This window comes from Apaloderma vittatum, unplaced genomic scaffold (assembly GCF_000703405.1).
Source record: "Apaloderma vittatum isolate BGI_N311 unplaced genomic scaffold, ASM70340v1 scaffold40875, whole genome shotgun sequence".
Taxonomy (NCBI): Eukaryota; Metazoa; Chordata; class Aves; order Trogoniformes; family Trogonidae; genus Apaloderma; species Apaloderma vittatum.
The window spans coordinates 17,084-40,827 of NW_009716204.1; the positions used below are offsets into that span (position 1 = coordinate 17,084).

A 23,744-nucleotide genomic window follows, 5' to 3' on the forward strand; every position below is an offset into this window, starting at 1 on the left:
TATAGCGTTCAGCATTAGCAGTTATCTGGATCGCTCGTAAGGAGGGATTTGACAAACTGAGAAGGAAAAGGTGACTGTGTAAAAGGTTGCTGATGAATTCCTAAATACTCTGCTGTTGGAATTAATCAGGAGTATCCATACCAGGCAATCCTTCCCTTATTAAAAATAAATGGCCAGGTGTTAGCACATGCCAGATTCCACAGCTCCTCTGCTCTCAGCGAGGCTGTATGCACTTGTTACCTCCCGAGGTTCAAAACCAAAATAACTACTCTCAGTATAATTTTAAGCAGTTGGTTTTCAGCTTGCTTGCGTGTGAAAATGCACAAAACCTTCCTCTTAACTAAGCTTCTTCCCTGCCCTCCCCTCCAAGGAAAGAAGTGGGTTTTGCCTTGCCAGATGTCTGGATTTCAGCCAGACCGGACTGGCAGAAATTAACAGGTTTACATTTAGGTGAAAAAAAATACGCTGTAACATTTTGACAAGTCCTGAAAAATTACAATGCACGTTTTGTGCAGTTGAAATTTAAAAGAAACTAATGCCATATATAAGGGATAGTGCCTTTAGCTGCACACCAAACATCAGGACGGCTGAAACGACGTATTTAATTTTCAAGGCAGACTCAGTAACCCCTCCCTATTCAGCTGAGCTATGAAGGACATGATTAACTTCAATTTTCAGGAGAATTAAGTGTGTTCTTAATTCTTCTGTTAAAAAGGGATGGATGTTGTTGAATTGTGACCAAACACAAAGGAAAAGGGAGCCAGTGAGGATGTATACGTAAATGCTCCAAACAATAATTCAATTATTTATATATCTGGGGGAAACCATTTTGTTGGTCTGGGAGGGAAAACACAGTAAGCTAGGTTTGCGCTAAAGAATTAGTCTGGCAAAAAAAAAAGAGGGAGAATGTAACTTTATAGGTAGTTTTTTTATTAGTTTGCTTCACCAGTAAATATGGATCAGTACTTTATGTTTTAGCACTAAAGTATGAAAATTACACACCTGTAAAAATGGCATCTAACAGTTATGAAATTAAGAAACGCCTGTCATCATGTAACATACCATTAGGTGTGAGGTCATATTCAAGAAATAGTAAGGAAATTAATGTGTTTAAAATATTGAATAGCTTAGTAATGTAAAATATTGCTACCTTCAATATATCTGAGAACAGGTCTGATTTTGGGCTGTAGTAGATTTCTCACTGTATTGGCTCTGACGAGAATAAAATCAAAATACTTTCCCATCATACGGCTGGTTAAAAACTAAAATCGACATTTTCCTGAATACATGGGGAAACTTTGAAATTGTAAATTCGAAACCTACCACTGCGTGCCACATGTGAGTTGCATCTAATTTATAATTATAATGTATGTAACCTATATATTCCATCTAAAGCAAGTCTTAGGCCTGGAAGTGTACAAAACAGCAATTTGAAACAACACAGAAATAACTGTTTCAGCTCCACGAGGCTGTTACGCCTTCACTGTAGCTGACAATCACCTGCCACGTTTTGTCAAGAAGGGATGAACACTGCTCATCCCCTCCACTGGAATGCAGAATACCGTTACCAAAACTGTGACATGATCATTAAAATAATAAATATGGTATGAAGGGGTACAGTATCTGTTGTGGACAGAATCCGTCTGGCCTAGCATTGAAGATTTAAGATTCAAGGGTCACTGTACTTAGCAAAACTTCACTGCGTTTAAACAAAAATGGAAAAAAGCGTATGTTTGTTGTCATGGAATGTCACATCAGGGCTTGTCTTGTATTAGAATATTATAGGCAGTAACACTGATCATATAGTGCAAACTAGATAAAATTGCGTTTCACTGTGTGAAATAAACAGAGGTGCAAATGCTCAGTAGGATACCATTAAGACATAAAATGGCAAAAAATAAATATCAAAACTTTTTATCAGTGTAAAAAAGTAATTGGGTTATTGTATAACCTAGAGTCTGGCAAAAAAGGCCTCAAAAAAGTTCACTCAGTCTTCAGAAGTTCTACAAATTAAGTGCCTTTTCAGGTTTCCAATTAGACAAGAGACTCCATGCTTTCTGCGGGATCAGATTCGTCACTGGCCATCACAGCACCGTTTTTGTCCAGTGTCATGGGACCGTTTCCATTTTCCTTAGTGCTGACCAAGCTTAGCATTGCCTTATAAAGAAACTGGTACTGTTCCTGGAAAAGAAAGACAAGTTATCTCAATCCTTTCAGCGTATGTAACTGAGGGGCACATAAATTTGGCATTTCCAGGGAAGGTCACGGACATTCGTTACTAGGAGCATACACACAGAAAAGAAAAATAGAGACCAATTACCTCTGTTAGTCTATCTTAACCTCCAGTTTAGGGTAGATTATATTACTCCTGATGCATTATTAAACACTACAGAAGGGCAGGACAATACCCGAGTCCACAGCTCACCCCAGGTTGCTCCCTCGTGCTGGCAGAGCCACACACCCCGAGGCCAGGCTGCATCCCTTCGGGTCACAAGGTGCCAGGTTTAAACAGCTGAGCTTAACTTGCAGGGCTGGCAGGGGGATGAGGACAAGCTGAAAGGTCCTTCCCCGCTAGGGCTGCCTGCACAGGGGATCCCTAACTGCATGAAAAATAAGCTTAACTGCGAATCAGAGACTTTGAGTGTGGGTCTGAGGTTTATAAGAAAAGGACAACTAAACACAAAAAGCCCAAATGCAAATTCTGTTTGGTAGCAGTCGCAGGAGGGCTTGACAACATGCACAATGTGTGTTTTAGTTTATGCTTTTGGTCTCAGATGATAACCTTGTAAACTAGCCATTTACATTCCATTTAAAGACTTACAATGTCTGTAAATACTCCAGGCCGCATAAGATTTATCATCTTTGCCACCTGGAAAACATCGACAGCATTTTCATTCTCCAGCTGCTGGGACAGAGTGGTAAGGGCACATAGCGTTCCCGCTGACACAGCTCCATACCTGGAAAGCCACACCAAAATGATAAGTTTCTCAGAAACACACCTGGGCACCAGCACAGAGCCATAAAAATATTGATATATTTCATCACCATAGTTCATCTCTATTAAAAGCTTGCTTTATACTGGCTAATTTTTCATCACTTTAATTTATGGAGGAAATTTGATGGTACACGAGCCATCTCAGCAGACCTGCAGAGTTCAACACGAAGATCTGCATCAGCACAGGAACGTGAGCCATTTAAAAATCCCTGGCCTGGGGACCGTAACACTGAAATCCGTTCTCACATGCCACACGTATCGAAAGCATCTGCATTATAGCTGAGCGTATTTTAAATTCATTAGTGGGAGCTCAAGCAAAACGTAAACGATTAGAAATAAATGAGACTTTGCCTCTTCCTCCACATCTGACAGTTTTAGAAAACTAACATGAGTTGAGGTGCTCGCAAGCAAATGGGGCACATCTCAAAGTCTTCCTGAGGTCTGATTCATTGGCAAAAGGAAACATCCCCGAGCCGGGCACCCAAGGGACATTACAGATTCTGAAGAGTTGATCTCAGCTGTCATTTAACAAGAACCAAAGCAACGGTGATTTGTCAGGAGCGTGACTCCATGTGTCCTTGAGATACTGGTCAGGTAGAAATCTTCCTGCTGCTAAATCTGTGAATGATGGGTGCAGCTGTGGGGCATGTGACAGAATATCCAAGCAACGGGGGCTCGTAACTGCTTCTGAGGAGCCTCAACTGTTCTCTGCTCTCCCAGTACTCAGGAGACTGGAATTCTGTCCTGGTTGTGCTATGGGTCTGCTCCGCAACTTTGAGAAAGTCTGTGTCTAAATTTCCCCACCTGTAAAAGGGGGCTGACTTGCTCTGTGAACTGTTTGGAGAGTTGTACAAGAAAACTTAAATGATCGGCAAGTGCTGCAACGCCATCTGCTATCGTTAAGATTACCGCTAGGATTTCTTACAGCATTCCTGTGGAAATCAAGACATATGCTGACTTAATTTCACATGATTTTTGCAAACACAATTTGCCTAAGAAATGGGAAACAGAAATCAGATCACAATAGATCTGCTACATTTGATGAATAGTCTCGAGCAGAAGCAGCAGGGCTTCTGCAGAACTCTACAGATGGCTGTGACTGATCATCTCCAGGGACAGGGGACGAAGTGGCCAGTGCGTGTGCCTGACGGGACACAACTAAATGCCTCTGAGGGTCTGACAGCCTCATTTTATTTGGGTTGATAACCTCCAGCTCCCAGCAATCTGAAGGCTTTTCTCTTGGAAAATTATGCAGCAAATCTTTATCTAGTTGCCTACATATGGGCAGTTATATTTAAAAATCTTGACAACTGTGTCAAGTTGGAATTTCTGAACTTCTTTGAAATGCTGTTATCAAGTTCATCCCACCATGTACTTCCTAAATACCACATGCATTTAGTATCTGCAAATTCATATATTTGGAATTAATCTGCAGTTGTAATTATTAGTGGATTATGTGATATAGTTGCTGCATGTAGTAAAGGGAAATCTTCATTTTCAGCTACATTTGCTTAGGCCCCAATGAAAAGCAGAATCCACATTATGTATTAGGCATAAAAATAAAATCATTGAATATGACAAATAAACCAAAAAAGCAATTTACAGAAAGAATGACTCAGCACTGTTAGGAATGCGATTTTGATTATTTTTTTGGGTCTAGCATGAAATGCCCAAATCAATAACGGTTCTAATTTTGTAAAACATAATCTTAAATACTGCAAGAGTAGCAAAACCTCACTTCAGACTACCCAAAGCATGAATATTAAAACCAGCCTAGAATTAATCAGTGCTGGCAAAAGGCAGCAGAGCTTACACTGTGCATTAGCAAGGCGGGAGGTGGTGGGAGAGAAACGACTCGCTGCAGCCCAAGGCACCATTTGCAGGAGCCGGCTGGGAAAAACCTGTTGGAGCAGCACCGATGTCAGGGAAAGGCTGTTTCAGCAACAGCAGATACCAGCAAAGGCTGATCTGACCACTGAAATACCAGAGTATGCTAATAACGTTTTTGCACAGAAGGCAAAGCTTTCCAAGACCTTCCCACTAATTCTGTTTTGTAGCAATGACAAAAGGTCTAACGGACTAGAGTACAGTGCGTTTATGTTGGCTCGGTGCTTGCTCTAAGGGCAACTCAAGCAGCGTCAGAAATTGGGCTTCCTTGGGATATTAATGACAGAATGCCTCCGGGAAGCGCTCTGCCCACTATGGAACAGTCCCTCCAAAGACATTCTGTTAGACTTCAGCTCCAGCTTCACTATAATGGTATTTTGCAGCTCTGTAATGTGTGCAAAGTAATAGGATGCAATGCATTATTTAGCATCCTTTATAACCGGGCATTCAAGCGTAGCTGGCAAGACAATGCTCCCCATTGCACTACAACAGAAACAAGTGTCGGAGCGTGCTGGCCCTGTTTTAGTGGGCTCCCTCCCTCCACTTGGCACCATACGGTCCCCTTGGAGTGTTTTTGGAGAAGCAGAGAAAGGAAAAATAAATCTGCTCTCAGAAAACCCAGGTCCCTTTTTCTCAGCTGAGCCAAGTTTGTTCAGTCTTACGTAGCACATTAAACCTGAGCCATTAGACAGGAGCTCAGGTTGATTTTAAACTGGTTTCCATAGGCCTATATGGGGCTGCTTAGAGCATTATGTAAACCAGCGGCTGCGCTGGGTTCTGAAACAGGGTGTAGGATTTGGAATACTTCCAGGTGCAGAAGAACCCAAAATGCTTACAAAGCAACACAGCCTCACTTTCTGAGCCCACCTATGATCATGGGCAAAAAAAAATCCTACACTACACAAAATGTATTTGGCCTCAGATGCCAAGTGAAAACCCATCTCTGAAAGTTTAAATATTCTGGTCCTGTTCCCTAGACCACTAAACCCCATCCACTCATGCAAGAATGGACATCAGTCCTAATAAGTGTCCTGTAGGTGAGTAACATCTTGTACAACCTGCACATAAATGGGAGGAAAGAGACGACATACTCATCGTGAACTATGGTGGGGCCATCCCTTGTTAAGGCCTCTTCCTTGATTACGTTGATAAGTTCAAAGGTACTGCTTATGGGAGCATCTGGGTTTGGCCATTTAGGACACTGAAAGTGGCGGACTTCCAGAACGTAGTCATCCTGCCATGAAAAACACAGCATTAGCTACTTCAGTTTCACATTTATCCACTCCAGGTAGAAAGAGGGAAGAGCCTCACTACAAACTCAGGAAATACCTTTATCTTCCAAACAGTTTATACAGAAAGGAGAAGACAGACACACAGCGACTCTGTAATAGTGAATGCCCTAAAATAATGCAACTTGAACAAAATGTTTAACTAACAACAATTTATGTAGTTGAGTTCAGGGCTTATATCCATATAAACCTTTCTCAGAACCATTATAGCTCAAAAGTCAAACAAGAGCAACCAAGGAATTAAAATTTAAAAGGGTTTGCCAACTAATGTTTTGCGGTAAAGTCCAGCTGCAAACTGGATAGCAAACTGGAGCCAGGTTTATAGCTCAGAGGAAATACGCTTACATAAAGCCCCTTAATTAAGGCCTCCAAACAATTATATAAATGTTGGATTTTACAAGCAGAAATAGGAAAATAAACCTTGGTGTACTTTATAAAGAGTAAGTCAATCTATTTGTGTGATTTCAAAATGAAAACTCGATGTCTTGCCTTGCAGCTAAGAGAAACGATTAATACCACGGTCTCGCTAGCTAGAGGAATCTACCTGGAAGTAGATGATGTGAGAGGGAGAAGGAGCCAACGAGAATACCCTTCCCTTGTGAGCAACGTGCATGCACATGCATTTACAAGTAAAACCTGTTCAAAAGTGTTTGGGAACTCTTCTTCCTCCCTATTTAAATGAAATCAATAACATTCTGGTGAAAAGCCAAGACCCACGTTCGGAGGTTTATTCTACCTGGGTAGCTTCAAGGATAAAGTCATGGATGATAATTTGTTCTTCGTTAGAGAGGCACAGTCTGTCTTTGCTGATAAGGGTCACAGTAAAGGCCTCACAGTTCATGGATTCCTCACGACTTGGCCAGTACACAAACTCATCTTCTGCCTGTGGGAATGAAACAACACACTACTGCAGCCTTTCAGGTATCTTGTGTGTGACTGAAAAATCCAGTGGATCAAAAAATTGGTTTGACAAATAGAGATGATCAGGAGCTGACCTTTAAAAACTACTTCTGTCTAAAACAGATTTACTATTACAGTTGGCAGTAAGCCTGCCAGATCTTTTCTCTTTGTGTCCAAACAGGAAATGTCTGCTTTTTAATTGGTTTCATAGGGAAATTGTTATCTTAACTCACTCGTACTTAACCTTTACATTGTATCCCAGGTTTTAATACCTCCTGCCTACATAGTTTTGCATGAAAGTCAGATATCTCTTTAGAAAAAAACCCCAAAACACCTCATTGACCTTTAAAAATTAATTGCATATTATTTTTAATTTGTGTTTATTCTGGTCTAATCCAAAACTCAAAGTCTGTGGATTAGGTCCAGGTAAAGACTGATGGATACTTATGTAGGACTTGAATTTTTAGGAACGAGGAGAGGAGTGAGAAGGAAGGAAGAAACCCAAATACTCTTACCCTTGAAAAATCCCCATTGTCTTAACTTAATGTAAGTTCTCCAGCAAAACTCCTCTACTGAAGGGAAACTGTAAACCTTCAGTGAGACTGCGAATGGTGGAAGAAGCTCAGTGGTTAAAGACCTGACTGACAGGATGTAGGTAACATACCACCAAAGCTATTCTTGAAAAAATAACTGAATCCTTAATTTACTGGAGAGAAAGGAAATTGGGCTCTGCCACCACATACGTGTGAAACCTGTTTCTCCTCTTGGCTTCAGGGGTCTACCGTCCCTGCAATGTAAGCACAGAAGCTACTCCGACAGCATGCACAGCACAGCACGCCTGTGCCCGAACAGCTCGTGTTTCACTCATGAAAAAACATGAGCTACAAACCCGCTTCATCCCAGTGTGGTCACGAGCAAGTCTCTAAACACTGGCTTATTTCTGTCGGCCTGGAGCCTTGATGTACATGAGATGCAAGATACTGTTGGAATTTTGTTCTGAAAATGAGACTTGGGGTCCTAAGCCCTCTGAGTGCCCGACAACTCTGCCCTCAATAAGCAGAGGTGCCAGCAAGCAGCAAAATATCGCTGAACGCTGGGGGAGTGACCTGTCCTGCCATGCGACAAGTCCTCGTGCAGCAGGTAGCTTGCACTAGCGTCTTGTCCCTTGGCATTACACACTCAGCACCTTGACGTCGTCTCAGCCCTGTGCCACCCCTCCTTGCCAGCCAACACAACCCACACCAAACACTGCGCCAGTGCACGGGTGTCACTGCCCTCCTGGCCAACCTCCACCCTGGGAATGGTGAAGGTGAAAGAAGGGGCCAGACATCCTTGCAAGGGATGTGTCTGAGTCCGGCGTTCTTCCTTTAGCCTTTAATCACTATTGTTCTGCAAAGCAATTTCATGTACTTGTAAAGACAAGATCAGCCTCTTCATTTCCACCTGACACACTTTGATTTCATTAGTGCTTTCTGATTCGATCGGATTTCTCTGAATGCTCTTCGCCTTGCAGTGCCTGCAGTCCCTTTCATCACACCACACACAGGAAGGATATTGACTGCTGCCTCTTTTGTAGCCCCTCGTGACTGCTATTTTCCTGCTGTAATGAAGGTGGTTACTCTTCCACTCTCAGCTACAATTGTCTATTCACCCCAGTGATGCGTGCATGAAAAAATGAACCGTTTAGTTCTTAATCCTTTTCAATGCGCCCTCTTGAGACATGCCAGTAAATCTGGAAGTAGTGATTAGCACTTCACCTGTGTCTCCTTATTCTCTCTCTCTCTCTGTCTCATTATTTCCACTTAAATTAACATACATGTTTGCTTTTCACTTTCATCAAAAATAGCAGCTGTAACCAACCTTGCACAGCCACAGTCTTGCGTGGCCTGAGCCACTGGGCAAACAAGCAACTACCCTACTGTTGGTGCTTCGTATTTCTGCTCCTCGCACAGTCCCTCCCTGTGTCATGTCAGTGCCTTGCACCCTGCTGGACAGGCAATGCTCAGGAGCTTCGCAGAGGTCGTGGTTGCCGGCGTGCTGCCCTTGAGCACTGCGGTCCATCCAGCTCAGGGGGTCTCTCCCAGGGGTGAGGGCAGAAAGGGAAAGCAAACAACAGACCTCGCATTTCGGGACTTGTCTTTTTGTAACAAGCTTAAGGCAAAGTTTGAGAGGGAAGCTCAAAAATTTGCTTTCACTTTTCAACCAGAAAATAGCCCCAGCGTGTCCCTCCGTGACCCCCCGCTGGTGCCCGTCTGGGCTGAGCGACTGCGGCGCGGCGCAGGGAGGGACGCGTTGAACTCACCAGGCTCTGGTTGTCCGGCAGCATGACGATGATCTGTGCGTTGTGATCCCAGATCATGCGCCAGAAATCTTTAGTCGTATGTGGCAGTGGATGTTGGGTTATGATGAACTCGTTACTCCTGTAGTAGCCCTTTCGCAGCAAAACAAACCACACAGTTACTGCCTTCTATAGTTTTAAAGCATTAATTTCATCTTTGGGGACACATAATGACCCTACTGCATTTTATTCCACAATATTTTCACACAGACTATAATTTTATAACTCCATTTCCGTTCTGCAGAGTCCCTGTTGTTTTCATTTACTCTAAGTCCCAGCATTTATTTGACTGTATCTCATGGAAATACAGATTCTATCTAAATGCATCTTGTATTTAATTTTTTTAGGCACCAATCTTTAATAAAACACAGTTAATAGTTTTACATTATGGGGAAGGTGTTAAAATCTCATCTGTTAATACACAGCCATTACATACAGAATTAAGACAATTATAGGCATCTGGTATTTAGCACCTTAGAATTGATTTTACTTTGTAATTAGGTGTTGGCTTCCTCACCATGATATAAGAGGCATTAATGTAATCTGTTCCCTTCATTCCAGGCAGCGGTGCCAAGCCCACTCTAGCACGCTCAGCTATAATATTAAAAAAAAAAAAAAAAGGAAAAAAATAATCAAAGTCTGGTCATGGCACAATGCAGAACGTAAGAATTTCTCAGATGTTAACAAACCAAACAGTGTGCAGCTCCCATCTCCCACAGGAGCAGGCCAGCACTTTAACTGCGTTAAAGCATTGCCTGCTAACACAGGATATAAAAGAGAACGTTGCACAATATTCCCACAAGGACAAAGTAATTTCAGGAATCAAATTTTACTATAGCAAAGATTTTCACAGCAGGCTGAATTACCGAATAACAGTATATGCAGTGATAACAGGGGATTTCAGGTAATTCTTGACTGCAGTGTTCCATTTGTCTCCAGCAGCACACAAACCCAGCTGATTTATTTTGTTTCCCCTACCACTCGGGAGCACTACCATCACTTAACTCCTCCCAGCTGGAGGGTGAGAGAACCTCCAGAGGCAAAACCCTTCCCTAATGGGTAATCACCCAGAAGTGCGCGTATGTGTGTGTGTGTGTTCTTCAGCAGATCTACACTTCTCCCTGTTCAAGGGCTGCGTTCAACAACATCCTTAAACCAACTGACAGGCTCCCAGCACCAGACTGAAACCCCTGCAGCCATGTGACACAAAGGGCAAAGTTGTACAGACTGTTTCTGCCCCTTCGGCATTTGTTTTTAAGATATATTTAAAATATAATTTTAAGATTTTTAAGAGAAGACTCCAGGGGGACCTTATCACTGACTTCCAATAGCTGAAAGGAACCTACAGGAAGGCTGGGGAGAGACCTTTTACAAGAGTGTCCACTGATAGGACCAAGGGGAAATAGGCTTAAGTTAAAGGAGACTAGATTTAGATTGGATCTTAGGAAAAAATTCTTCAGTACAAGGGTGGCAAGACTCTGGAACAGATTCCCTGGAGAAGCCGTGGCTGCACCCTCCTTGAGGTATTCAAGGCCAGGTTGGATGAGCCTTGAGTAACCTGGGCTGGTTGACAGGTGTCCGTGCCCATGGCAGGGGGTTGGATTAGGTGATCTCTCCTGTCCCTTCCAACCTAGGCCATTCTGTGATTCTACGATATATTCTGATGACTTTGCTTTTTATCAGCAAACTTCACGATGGACCATATCTGTGCCATTATTACTTTGTGCTAGCTTGGCTGCACCTGTCCTGTGTGTCCTGTACTCTGGGCAATGTGACGGGCGTGATGCTGTGCCCATGCTTGGTCTGGTGCAAATTCATATCTCTTGGCAACCACGCACAGATTCCACATTAATGGCTGTAAAACTGTAGCCTTGGGCACTAAATGCCCTCAAATGAGGGGAAGACTCACATGCAGAAATTGAGTGTGGTAGCTGAATTACAAACAACTCGTGCCAATCACGCCAGGAGATCTCACCTGAGCTGGGAGCAGTATCAAAGTAATTCTCTCAGTAGCCCGTAGATCTATCCCCTACCTAATTATCCAAATTCTTAAGCACTTCAAATTAACATTTCATTTCACTTGGACTATATATCTAGCTGACACTGTAACTATTTTCTTTTTGTTCAGTTTCATCAGGGTAATTCTGAAAGACAAGACATCTTGCTCTGAACAAAAGATTACATTTCTACTTCCTAGTGGCTATGCCCTTCCATGCATCACACCGGGAGAGCCGAGTACAAAAAGTTACGCAAGGCAGTAATCAAACCGAAGATCTTACACGGCACGACTGATGAGTTCCTGTTCTTCTCTTTGTTGCAGTCTTTCTGAGCACTGAAGCATTCCACGTATTTTGCATTACACTGTGTAACCAGCTGAAAGAGAATATAGTAGTAAGTCAGCCCTCACAGCGCACTAAATGAAGAGCCGAGGTTTCGTTGCCAAATCCTGTGAAGACGCATCAGTAGAAGAATAAACTGCATTGTTAAACTTGTTTAAAGTACTCAAGATGCCAGTGGAAATCATCCTTTCCATACAACATGTTTAATGGATAAAAAGATCTGCAGCTCTGAGCTTTGAAACATCTTGAAAATGAAGTTTGATTGGAATTTATTTTCACAGAACACTAAGCTTAGTTATCTTTGAGAATACATTCAAAAGACTTGCAGATATGTTCAGTCAGATACAGGTCTCGAGGAAGAAAAGCAAGCAAGATAAAACAACAACAAAACTTTTATGCTTCCTTCTGATATAAAAGCCAGATCTTTCCTGCAGAATGTCTTTTTCCGCCAGGCCTTCAGGGAACCCACCGCATCGGCATCTGAGATCCAAGGCCATGGGCTGCCTTTTCTGCTCTGCCAAGTTCATTCTGGGCTGCTTACGAGGTGCAACGAAAAGTCAGAGAGGCAGATTTGTATCTGAGTGTTCCCCCAGCGTATGGGGAAAGTCGAGCAGAGCAAAGAGGGCGAAGGGGGCATTTTCAGCTCCTGCACTAGCCACTCAGCATTCATTCTAATATGGTTGAATGTAAACTACTGTACCAGGGGATGAGCACAAGTTATTTTCTGACAGTTCTGTGGTAGCAGCAGAAACACGAGCAAGATTTAATAATTGCTGCTGGTCACGTTTCAAATGAACTCTAAACAAGACCACACTCAACTCATCTCTGCACTGGCATAAGCCCCATTAGAAGTTATAGGGTTTCTAAATACCTGCGCAACGCTTGCAGAGAAAGTAATTTCTGAAAATGGCACTTTGATTTTTGAAATTTTGCCACTACTCATCAGAAAACATCTTTATACATATATACTGTTTGTAGAAGTGCGACACTTTTTATTTAATAAGAAATCTTTTGCTCCTGCTGCATTTTTTTCGCCTCTGCGCATGCTTGTGCTTGTTTTTTAATTTAGTAATTAAGCATCTGGAATGTCTTGACTGATGGAGAAGTACCGAGATTTCTACAAGTGAATTCAGAGAAGAGCCTGTTCATTTTTTAAATAGCTCGGCACCTCATATAATTTAATAGTTTCAGTTTCTTAGGTAGTTATTAACTGAGTGAGTTTAGCTGTGAAAACAGATGCAACATGTAATCTTATGATACACAGTCTCACAAAATATTTTCAAATGCATTCAAATAAAACGCAATCAGAAGATTTTAGGTTTCAAATAGGAGATCCAGGCAAAAAAGAATTTACTTTTCCCAGAATGAAAGCAGCTATGACATGGCAGGGAAAACCAGCAAGCATAGTTATCAGCAATGAAACAGGCATGTTGCGTTTCCAGGTCTTAAAACATTTTTAATTCTTTAGTCAGTGCTGAAATAGTAGGTGGTGCTAAAAATCTGATTTCATATCTTTCTCCATGAGAGCCACAGTTAGGAGGAAGACTTCCAGCCAAGCTAACCACAGACTCAGGAACATCCAAGCACACCAGCAGCACACTCCAAACCAGGGTCCAAATCCCTCTTCTCGCGCTGATTGCAGCAGTGTAGCTGAGACAGCCGAGCACCAAACTTCTGAAGGTGCTGCGTGCTGCTGTGCTAATCAAGCGTTCTGGTTTGGTTCCTTATCTTTGACAACTGACAGTGAAGACAGGCTGTACCAAAGAGAGTAGGGAAATCAAGTCCCTCTGGATAGCAGTGATAAGCCTTACCTTGAACTGCTTTTCTAGTCGTGTCTTCCCTCCTATGCCAGGTATGAGGATGCTGTTAACGTAACTATGCAGCTGGTTTGCAGATACTTCAGTCTCCTTCCCAAGGATGGCTTCCAGCAAGGCATCATGAATAAAAATGTACTGCTCCTAGAAAAACAGCAGCATGTCACGTAGGTGCTTGGAATAAACTAAACAGCTGCCTTTAAATGAGAGGTAGAGCACACTAAAGGAAAGGGTGTGCAAAACAAGCCACTCGCACAAATACTGCCAAATCCAGAATAAACATTTACAAGCGTAGCACGTACGTCTCTGAAAAAGTCAAAAGCAAAATCTGAAGTTTGCAGTGTAGAAAGAGAGAAACATTCCAGTGCAAAAAATGCCTGGTGATATATTAAATTTTTACAGGGAAGTAACTGAAAAATCCATTTTCTTTTTGATTATAACATAAAAGTGAACATGGCTTTAAATTCAATCCCACTGCAATCTTTACCTCTGTCTGGACGAGGTAGTTGCGCTGTGTCCTGATATGTTTCAGGAAACCCAGGACGTTAACTGTGCTTTTGTCTTTTATCTGTTGCAGCATACTGTCTATCACGATGTAGGTACCAGTTCTGCCAACACCAGCACTATAAAAGATGTATGAGAAACCCATGCATTACAGCTGGACCAAAGTATATGTTCACAACAGGAGAATAGAACTAGGCAAATATTCCTGTTCACAATCTTTCATTTCCGTGCTAGCCCCAACCGTGAAAGTTTCTAATCAAAATATTTTGGTTTCTGGGAATTTTACCAGGTATATATTCCATGATCTGACACTTGGCTGTCCTGTCTCCACTACTGTTGTTACTGGTGTTGGCTAAAAGAAGCCACATATAGATCCCACCCTGTGCTAAAGTGCTGCTATCCTGGACCAACGAGGTTGCTCCAGGCTGTGGGGCTGGCCTGGCTGGCTTCAGTCCTGAGGTAAGGCTTAGGCTCCACAGTGGACCTGCCATCCTGCTCTGGAAACGTATATGGTACCAGAAAAGCATGAGAAGGGGTTAATCCTGTGCTGGCAGGACTCCTCAAAGGGGAGGAAGGTGGTCCCGGGCCCAACAGAGAGGGTGGAGAGAGGAACTTCTCAGAGCTTCTCAGTTTTTGTTCAAGAAGGAGCTATAACCCCCAACATCCTCTCCTCTTCACTGTGGTGCTGTGCAGCCCCCTCATGTACAGCGATGAAGACCACGTCCCTTGACCCATTTCAGAGAAATCTGCTGTTGACTGCAAATGCTGTGAATACGAGTGTGGTTCTGTAGCAGTGACGTGCCCACGTGTCCGTGGTATTCACATGGCTGGTTGCCAGCAGAGGTGACCCTACCCTACCCTACCCTACCCTGCACTGAATGGGCAGGTTACAAACAAGCTTTGAACAAGGAACTGCACAACCACACCAGTGCAACGCTCAGCAGCTCGGTATCACGACAGAGGGTTTTGCTAATACAACTGGGAAGTTTTTTGGAGCTGTCTTAAGGCGTAGGCAAAGCAAGCTCATGCCTACCTGCACCCTATGGGGCTGGCACGCTCCTGTGTTAATACTTTTGCCTTAGCTGGCATGTAAGGGCACACATTGTGCTCGTCCAGGAAGTAGTTAATGACACCCATCATACCTGCAGTGCACCACCACTGGTCCCATGTCCGGGGTCCTGGCTGCGGAGGATCTCCTCACAAAGGTTAGCACAGGCAGAGCGTACTCTGGCACACCCATGTCGGGCCACTGAGTGTAGTGATACTGAATGACTGTTCTCTCGTTCTGCCGCCCTTTGGGGTTTCCCTTCTGGCCCTGCGTGCAAAGTGTGCGCAGAAAGAAGAGGAACATTAGGGAAGAGAAGCAGAGAAAGACAATCCTACTGGTCCGCGCAGCTGAAAAAGTGCTGGACTCTAACCGAAGAAATCCTCTGCAGCTCTGCCTCCTGCTAGGTGGAGACAGAGTTCAAGGAAAAATACACGTGGGAACAGGTAATAACAGCAATAGCTGTGACACCAAAGCAGCAGTGAACTTGTGAAAAAGGAATACAGGCTAAACCTTTCACCAGGTTCCTTGTAGACCTGGGCTTTGCTTACTTACTTCTCACTTCCAGTTGTCTATGCAAACGCTGAGTTTTGCTCCTGCGTGCCTTGTAGCCTACACAAAGCAGAAGGCATCTGGATGAGGACAGTGAAGGCTTTACTCACCTTTTTCATCTTTGTGTTCCTGACCGTGAAGCGGCGCACAGTGTAGCAGGCGTGAATGTTTGTGCTCTTCAGCGTGACGATGATGTTGCCGTACTCCTCGCTGTTCTCTGACGGCCAGTACTGATCACATTTTCTCTGAACAAACACATAGTTGGGTGGGTTGACTAAGGGTTTGAGCTGCTTCTTTGTGTTCAGAGCTTTTTCAAAAAGTAAAATCATGGCTACCTATGTATCCCTCTGTTATGTTAGTTACGTGTTATACATTGATACATATAATCCCCAAACATTTAAAAATAAAATCCTGCCCACGTGACTGAGGGAGGTGGTAAGCAGCAACCGCTAACAAATGAGAAAATCTCTTACTCTTCCTTTTTCGACAAGGTTTGTGATCATGACAATGATTCCAGTGTTTTGTTCCCAAATCATCCTCCAGAAATCTTCAAAGGTAGACTTTAAAGGTCCCTGGGTAGCGATGTAGGCTTTTGCTTTGTTGTAACCCTTCAAAGAAAACCATAATGCCAAGTGAGATGAAAGTATCATGGCAGGCATATTAATATTTTAAAGGTAACAAATAAAAGTGCCTTTCTCATTCAGAATAGTGAGGAACTTGTAGCAAAATTATTAGGTGAAGTTGGAAAACACAATCACTTCTCAAGTGGCAATACCTCCTTGTGGAAAGATTTAGAGTAGAGAAGAAAAAAACCAATCCAAATAACTTACATCGACATAATTAGCATTAATGTAGTCACTGTGCTTAGAATCTTTTCCTGGTAAAGGCCTTAGCTTCACTCTGCTGTGATCATCTGCAGGATAAAAAACAGAGCAGAGAAGCGTTAAGGAAACACAGCACAGAACTGCAGGTAGACATCCCATTTCCCAGGTATTGCAGGAGCCCTTAATAATTCACAGAAGAAACTGGCCTTCGACTGGAGTCAAGGGGGAGCTCGGAGTACCCGTTCTTGGCCATCTGCTTATGGCAGCAGGTCCTCAGGCTTCACATCCTTAAAGTACGTGGTTCATGCTGAGAGAGCTTCTCTTTAAAGGACAATGGAGCCTCAGGAGCCCAATCTCTAGGACCATGCACATCACACAGTGTGGTGTGATTCCAAGAGCCCAGGGACCCAGCCGTGCGGAGGCCCCGGCTCGCAGGCGGCAGAGCTGCCTCTGCCTGGCTCAGCATCCGAGCTCCACTCAGTGCTGGGCTCAGACAGCTCTACTGGCTCTGGGAGCTGAGTGAATATCCTCACTCCTTCACCATCCTCATCATGCCAAAAGGATAGACTGTAAGTCATGCTCTTAGCTCCCCTTTTTATTCCACCCAAATGCTTGGTTTTGGCTAAATCAGAAAAAAAATTGCAGTTGTTTCTTCTGCTCCTAGGCAGCAGCATTGGGCTGGGTGCTGCTTCTAACACAGGCACAGATCAGACACATGGGCTAACTTTTAGCCTGAAGAATCTGGTTTCAGTCGCCCTCCTTGAGCACAGATGGAGAGAGAGCGATTCCTTCAGGGACAATCAGGAGAACTGGAGTGTCTGCTCCAGTTCTCCTCCAATGGTACTTCTCTCTGTGCCTAGAGGGACCAGACATCTACATCTAAAATCAGAGTTGGGACAACTGCAATGAATCCCCTTGCCCATGGCCACACAGCAAATCTTTTACAGGTCTGGGAAGTGGTCCTCAGCTGGCACCTTGATTACTTCTGAGAATCTGTTAAGAGATATGCACTTCCTTCCTATGCTATCAAAAGCATTCTAGATTTATTGCAATGTTTATGAACACCGTGAACTTTTTATCAGTGGCTCTCCATCTTTGTTCCTGAACCACAGGGACTGCTGCATCTGCTCATATCAGAGAATGATATGAAAAAGTTCCCACAATTCCATCCCAGACCTGCCATAACCTATGTTCTAGAGCAGAGTCCAGATTTGCAGTTCTCAGAGGAATACAGGCAAAGCCTGCACTGTGCTGAAGATCACGGTTTGTCCAAGTCATACACACAGCTGAAGCAGTTTGAAATACAGCAGACACACTCTGTAAGATTTAGCACCTTTGAGATTATAAGGGAATCCCAGGGACCATCAATAAAACTCCTTGCTCCACCATGCACCTCCCTTAGGCCAGTTTTCAGATGTTAGCAGGCAGAAGGGCTCTGATTATCAATTTATCCCAGTTATCCCCTCACAAAATTTCGTAACAACCTGATATTCTAAAACTATACTTGGACCATCAAACTGCAAAATATTTTAAAACAAAAGCTGGAGTGAAATCCTGGCCCTGGAGAAGTCAAAACGTCCACTGCCTTTAGCAGGGAAATGATCCTCCAGCTACACTTCTGCATGTTTATTAATTACTGTGCAATAATGTAACCTGCAGCCACCTGCCTTTTCCAGGCACATGGAGATGCACTGCGAGAGGAGAGAGCCTTTTCGGGTTGATTCATTGAGCTTACTTACAGGCTAGGATGTTGATGTATCTGTTCTTGTGCTTGTTGTCAGGGTGGTTAGAATGCTCTGCAGTGATGTTCATGTCGGCTGTACAGCGCTGCACTTCCTAGGCAAAAAAAATTATTCAAATGGAAAATGTGTCAGTCCAAAAAAATTAAGCTTTATCTCCTTTTGCAACAGCTTGTAGAAACCATGTTTAAAATATCGATATCTTAATTGCTGGATTGAATACTAAATCCTTCAGTACTGCCCTGTAAAACATGCTCTGCTTAAATCGAGCCGTGTTAGCTGGCGCCTGGCGTGCGGCTGTGCTCTTCTCCACAGGCTTGGTGACAGAGGCACTTTGGGCCTGACTGTCCCCTCTGAACAGCAGCCCACCCGTCTCCTGTGATGCCCCACTCTGTCCCCTCTTGGGAAGGGGAGACAAACACCCCCAAAGTCAAGAGCAGCCAGTGCTGTGTAAGAAACCAAGCACAAACCCCACTTCAGCAGAAACCTCTGACCACTGGACAACTTGTCTGCTTATAATCTCTCAGAACAGGGTTTCTGACATTTAAGTTTGGCACTGACCTTTTGTTAGCTCTCTGCAGAGAGATGCCTTTTATAAAATATAAATAAAATAGATCTCTGAAGATAACAGTGAGTGCTTTAAATACCACTGCCTGGATACTGATTAACAGCCCATGATACAGTGAAAAAGACAGAAGGTTGCATCCACATATATATACATTTACAAAGTAGAAAGAGGTCAGGCTTGCCAAGGTGTTCATGAAGTTAGAGATGCAGATTTCTGTCTAGTTGAAGCCGTAGGTTAGATACTTAATTCCTATTGATTTTTTCAGTTCTTAACATATCCGTTACTTACACTGTCCTACAGCAGAGCACGGAGCGATTGAAATGAGGCAATGGAGGGTTTTTCCTTTTGGCCAGACTGTCCTAGAGTTACACACTTCAGAGACTGTCTTGAAAACTGATTCACGAAAACTCACGTGAGATACTACCCCAAGACAGGTTTTTTTGCTGTCTACGTAACCACAATCTTCCTGAAAAGGCTAAACCCCATTTTATCACTAGGATAAACATTCCTACTTTAAAACCACATTTTTTAAAAATATATCAATGTTTGGAGGTTAAAAAGTTATGGAAAAAAACCCTGTATTTATTCAAATCTTGTGCAAGACCCAGAAATTGCACCAAACAGAACCATTTTCCCCCATGGATATATGGGGAAGTGCCAAATTACTTTGTACTTTAGGCTTTAAAAATAACAGTATAGAACCTGCCTAAGAGGGAAAGTCATTAGGAGCTCACAGCTGCTACAAAGATCACGAGCTAAGTGACAGAGAAAAATTATCAAGAGAAATGCTATACAAACAGCAGATGTAAGAGTTCAGCATTATGCAGACATTTCACAAAGGACTTGCATAGCAATTTTGATATCTTCCCCAGCATTTACATTTTAAAAGTGCAAAGTATACTAAAACCTTGAGCATTTTATAGCTTCAATATTCACATGACACTCCCAAATAACAATCGCTTCTCTCCCTCTCCCCGCTTCTCCGTAGGGAGAAGCACACTACATTCAAAAAGATGAGCTGAGCAAAGAGAAAGAGAAATCAGGCAAAACTCTCAGATGGCCCTAATAGAATTTTCATAGTTCCATTTCTATCACAGAAATAAAAAAACCACATTAAAGTGTGCGCTTCCCCTAATTCTGCCTGTCAGCTCCAGTAAGCAAGGGACTTCTGATTACACAATGGGCAGGATCAGTTCAGCCTAAGTCATAACGGGAAAAGCAGCATTACTTACATGTTAGGTTGATTTAATGTAATTTCATTTTACGGGCTTTTTTTGCATTTAGAAATCACTGCTGTACCATTGTAGGTCACTCCTAAAATATACCCTCCCCGCTTCTGAAAAGCCTCACGTCAAACTCTACATCCTTGCATCACTACAAAATTCTTTCTAGACATTATTAGCGTTGAAACATTTATGCCAAATGCTGTAGAATTTAATACAGACGAATCCAATAAGATTCTGTGGAGAATACTCTGAAAAGTTATAGAATTTAATAGGGAATTACCTCCCTGCTAAGGAATTTTCTTTGACAGTTTAAATACTACATAGTAAATGTATCACTTTCTATTACATTCTGTAGGATTTTTCCATGAGGGAATTGTTGGTGAGGTTAATCATTTTAATTAACCTTTTTATGTTGATGCTGACTGTTTTCTCAACTGTATATGTTCCCAGCTGGCCCATATAAAGTTAATAGAAGAGGAAGATTAAGCTAAGATGGTAAAAGCCACAGCAATGGAAAAGAAGGTCTGAGAGTTGATCATTTGAAAATGTTTTTTTTTTAACATGTAATATTCTAAATGATTTTTAATACTCTGGAAAGCCGCTATAACGTTGGATTCCTATGTCTGCGCACTGCAAAGCATAGCAAAAGGAGACTGCTGAAGAAAAGCTCCCTGACGCCAATGCACCTCAACTCTTTTTTGTCTTTTTGAAAAATCAACGCAGAACAATAAAAGGCCGTTTTGACTTCACCCTGCTCAGAGTCCAGACACAACCCGTGCTTTGGGGTGCTGAGGCTGTCCAGCGAGAATGGGACTGAGGACATCTTCCACTTCCAAGTTAGCCACTGACAACGTTTGGCTGTGCTGCACGGACAGGTCGGGCTGAGAACAGAAGGTGGTTATCCACACTCTCTTCCCCTCCTAGGTTGATCTCTCCGAATTCTAACAGCAAATTACTAAACCACAGGCTAACCCCGCCAGACAGGAAGGCATAAGTTAAGATTCCTTTGTTATTAAAATCAAAGTGGTTGTCTTCCATCAATGTGCAAAATGCTGCAAGAAGACAAGACCAGTTGCAGCCTGTTATCTGTGCCACTGTTCAGAGTATTATTTACCCTTTGGCAGGACAGCTCTGTGTTAATAAATATCACTCTGGAGAAAGTTACCAAAAAGTTACCATCCTAATTATGTCGGTTTATTATATACGTTTATGTATACTACATATTTACTTACCCAGCATTTTCTATCGTTTATGCAATGAACACCTTGGGATTTCTAAATCTTACTGGCTATCAGGTCTTTCATTTGCATTTAAAACATCACCGTGACTACGTTATTATTATAATTTAAGTTTCCAGGCAGACCACCAGGTCAGGTCTGATCCCAGGCTGCTCACCGCAGCCTAAACAAACTCCTCTCCAATTAGCCCAAAACTGCTCCTTGCACTTCGGAGCAGGACAGATAGTGTCCATGTCACCACATCCATAATTCATCCACGAGCTTTTCAGCTCAAGAGTCTTTTCTTCAGCTTTCTTTAATCCTGCTTAGTGTCTTCCACTGATTTTAACGGCGGCTGGCTGGCACACTGCTGCTCTTCAGGTTTAACTTTGCAGAACACATTACTGTCCAAAGATGAATGGATACAGGCTCTTAGTCTGTCCTTTCAACTTATCATTGACAACCCAAGAAACCGAAGTACATGGTTTCAATTGACCGTTAGTTACTGTAAAAAGTGTTCTAGTCTATGCTATTATGCCTAATTTACCTTTTAATTATATTGTCCATGCTAATGCTAATTGGAATTTGATACACCCAGGTTTAACGACCCATTTTCACTGCCTTTCTGAAACAAGTTACAGATTAGTTCCTTCTGAACTTCAAAGAATTTCCACTTAAGTGTAAAATCAAACTGCTTCAGCGTCTTGCTGGCAATATATGGTTCCGAGCAAGAATTTTTGCTACAGTGACTGAGCAGGAACTTGGTCTCTTGATTTGGCCTTATGCAGTGCTGCTGTTGTTTCCCATTACTTCAGTCTGATGTCCTAGCAGGGCTGAACTGTGAAAGCCTATGAATAGCAATGAGGAGGAATTAAGAACAAAGAAAGGATCCTAATCTGAAGCACTAAATTAGAGAAGATCCATAGCTGTGTTTTGATATTACTGTGATATTTTTCAGCATGAAAGCAGCTAGTTCATCCAACCCTAAAATCACTTTTGATCTATTATTTTAATCCCAAATTAAAGCATTCCGTGGTAGTGCTCTTGCTGCTTGTTTTTTCACAGCAAACGTGAAGACAGCATACAGCAGTGACAGCACATAGTATTTGAAGATATCCCACAGGAATAGTGTAGATATTTTGCGATAATTTAGCATTAGTATAAACTCTCTGAGGGCATTCAAGAGAGGTGAGGTGGGGACAGCCTAGAAAAAAGAGGAAAATCAACCAACCAAAAGGACTCATTACAGGAATAACAGTGGAGGAACCATGAATAGACCATGAAAACATCATGGAAATGAACGACAGGACAGGGGAGGACCGTTTGCTTGTGAGACCCTGCCCTTCACTGGGCAGGGAGGTATCGGAGTCTGACCGAACCCTTGCATTGCCCGTGCGGGGCTGTGGCTCCTCTGAGCCGGGCTGCCAGGCAGAAAAGTTGGGTATGGCTGTGGTACTGCGGTCAAGAACAGGAAGCTCAGATATCTGAAAGTCTTTTATTGCTTCTCTTCAACTTTATCCCTTAATTCACAGAGCCAGTCTCTCAGGGTAGGTCAAGCGGTGCGGTAAGAATCGAGCACTCCAGGAAGACCCTTTTCTGCAGCAATCCTTCCTCCTCCAGCTTCACAACGCTGCTCCCCTTTGGTTTCGGTGCAGCAAGGCACAGGCTGAGAATACCTCTAATTATGGCAATTTGGGGCCAGGGTTATAAAGCATTTCCCAGCGCAGTAATGTCTGCTAGCAGAATGCTTTTGAAATGGCAGCTTTCTATTGCCAAATTCCTCGGTGTAGATGCAGTTATAAGCACGTGTCTGGTCTGACTGTGTCTAATCTGTAAGGGATGACAGTATAACTACACAGTGCTTTCAGTGTCTCAAGAAATGTGCAAAGTGCAGCGTTATCTGTCTTCAATGTAGCCCTTCACTAGAGAATAACATTCTGAGGTCACCGGTTAAAAACCGCTTCTGACCCCTGCCCTGAGCAGCAGCAGCCATGAGAATAACGTTAGCAAATCCCTGCCACATAGCCGAAGATATAGATTTATGTTATTTTCTTACATTTCGGGACATTTAGAAGAAGGTGCCACTGGAGTATAAAGATATTTTCAATTTATGTGATGAGGGAGCTAGACAGCCTGCCTCCAAGTTCAGCGAGCCTGTTCAGACTCCAAATTGGCGATGAATCATTACACTCACACGGCCACAGGCAGGAGAGGTCTGCAGAGATTGCATTCACCCACTCTAATCGCTCCCGCAGCAGCACTGACCTGCTCACTCCAGAATTAGGGAGGAGGGAAATAAAACCGTCTAGTCTCAGAAACCCAAAGACTGAATTGTACTACAGGAATTCAGAGTTAGCTTTGGGGATGGAGGATGCTTCCTTGCCTTAGTGTTCCTTTCTTAGAGCAAAATAACATGACTACTGAAAAACCTTATGGTGTTATTCCAGTAGCCGGCCAGGGGGAGGGAGTGAAAAGCTTTACTGTGGGAGGTGGCACTTCACACTCGT

At 43.0% G+C, this 23,744-nt stretch overlaps 1 protein-coding gene across 1 annotated transcript in view; it reads right to left on the reverse strand.

Moving 5' to 3' along the window:
* Positions 1 to 915: 915 nt before the first annotated feature.
* The window catches only part of PTPRG (protein tyrosine phosphatase, receptor type, G), a gene marked incomplete at its 5' end in the record, with an annotated part of 75,136 nt that continues 52,307 nt past the window's right edge, over positions 916 to 23,744 (reverse strand). Inside the window, 16 exons of the mRNA XM_009869430.1 lie at positions 916 to 2,181; positions 2,822 to 2,957; positions 5,974 to 6,116; positions 6,908 to 7,054; positions 9,374 to 9,502; positions 9,927 to 10,003; positions 11,689 to 11,782; positions 13,560 to 13,706; positions 14,050 to 14,185; positions 15,209 to 15,372; positions 15,774 to 15,908; positions 16,137 to 16,271; positions 16,494 to 16,576; positions 18,227 to 18,323; positions 19,487 to 19,496; positions 21,930 to 21,940. Of these exons, the coding sequence (XP_009867732.1) occupies positions 2,035 to 2,181; positions 2,822 to 2,957; positions 5,974 to 6,116; positions 6,908 to 7,054; positions 9,374 to 9,502; positions 9,927 to 10,003; positions 11,689 to 11,782; positions 13,560 to 13,706; positions 14,050 to 14,185; positions 15,209 to 15,372; positions 15,774 to 15,908; positions 16,137 to 16,271; positions 16,494 to 16,576; positions 18,227 to 18,323; positions 19,487 to 19,496; positions 21,930 to 21,940 (1,791 nt within the window). The remainder of the gene's footprint in view (positions 2,182 to 2,821; positions 2,958 to 5,973; positions 6,117 to 6,907; positions 7,055 to 9,373; positions 9,503 to 9,926; positions 10,004 to 11,688; positions 11,783 to 13,559; positions 13,707 to 14,049; positions 14,186 to 15,208; positions 15,373 to 15,773; positions 15,909 to 16,136; positions 16,272 to 16,493; positions 16,577 to 18,226; positions 18,324 to 19,486; positions 19,497 to 21,929; positions 21,941 to 23,744) is intronic.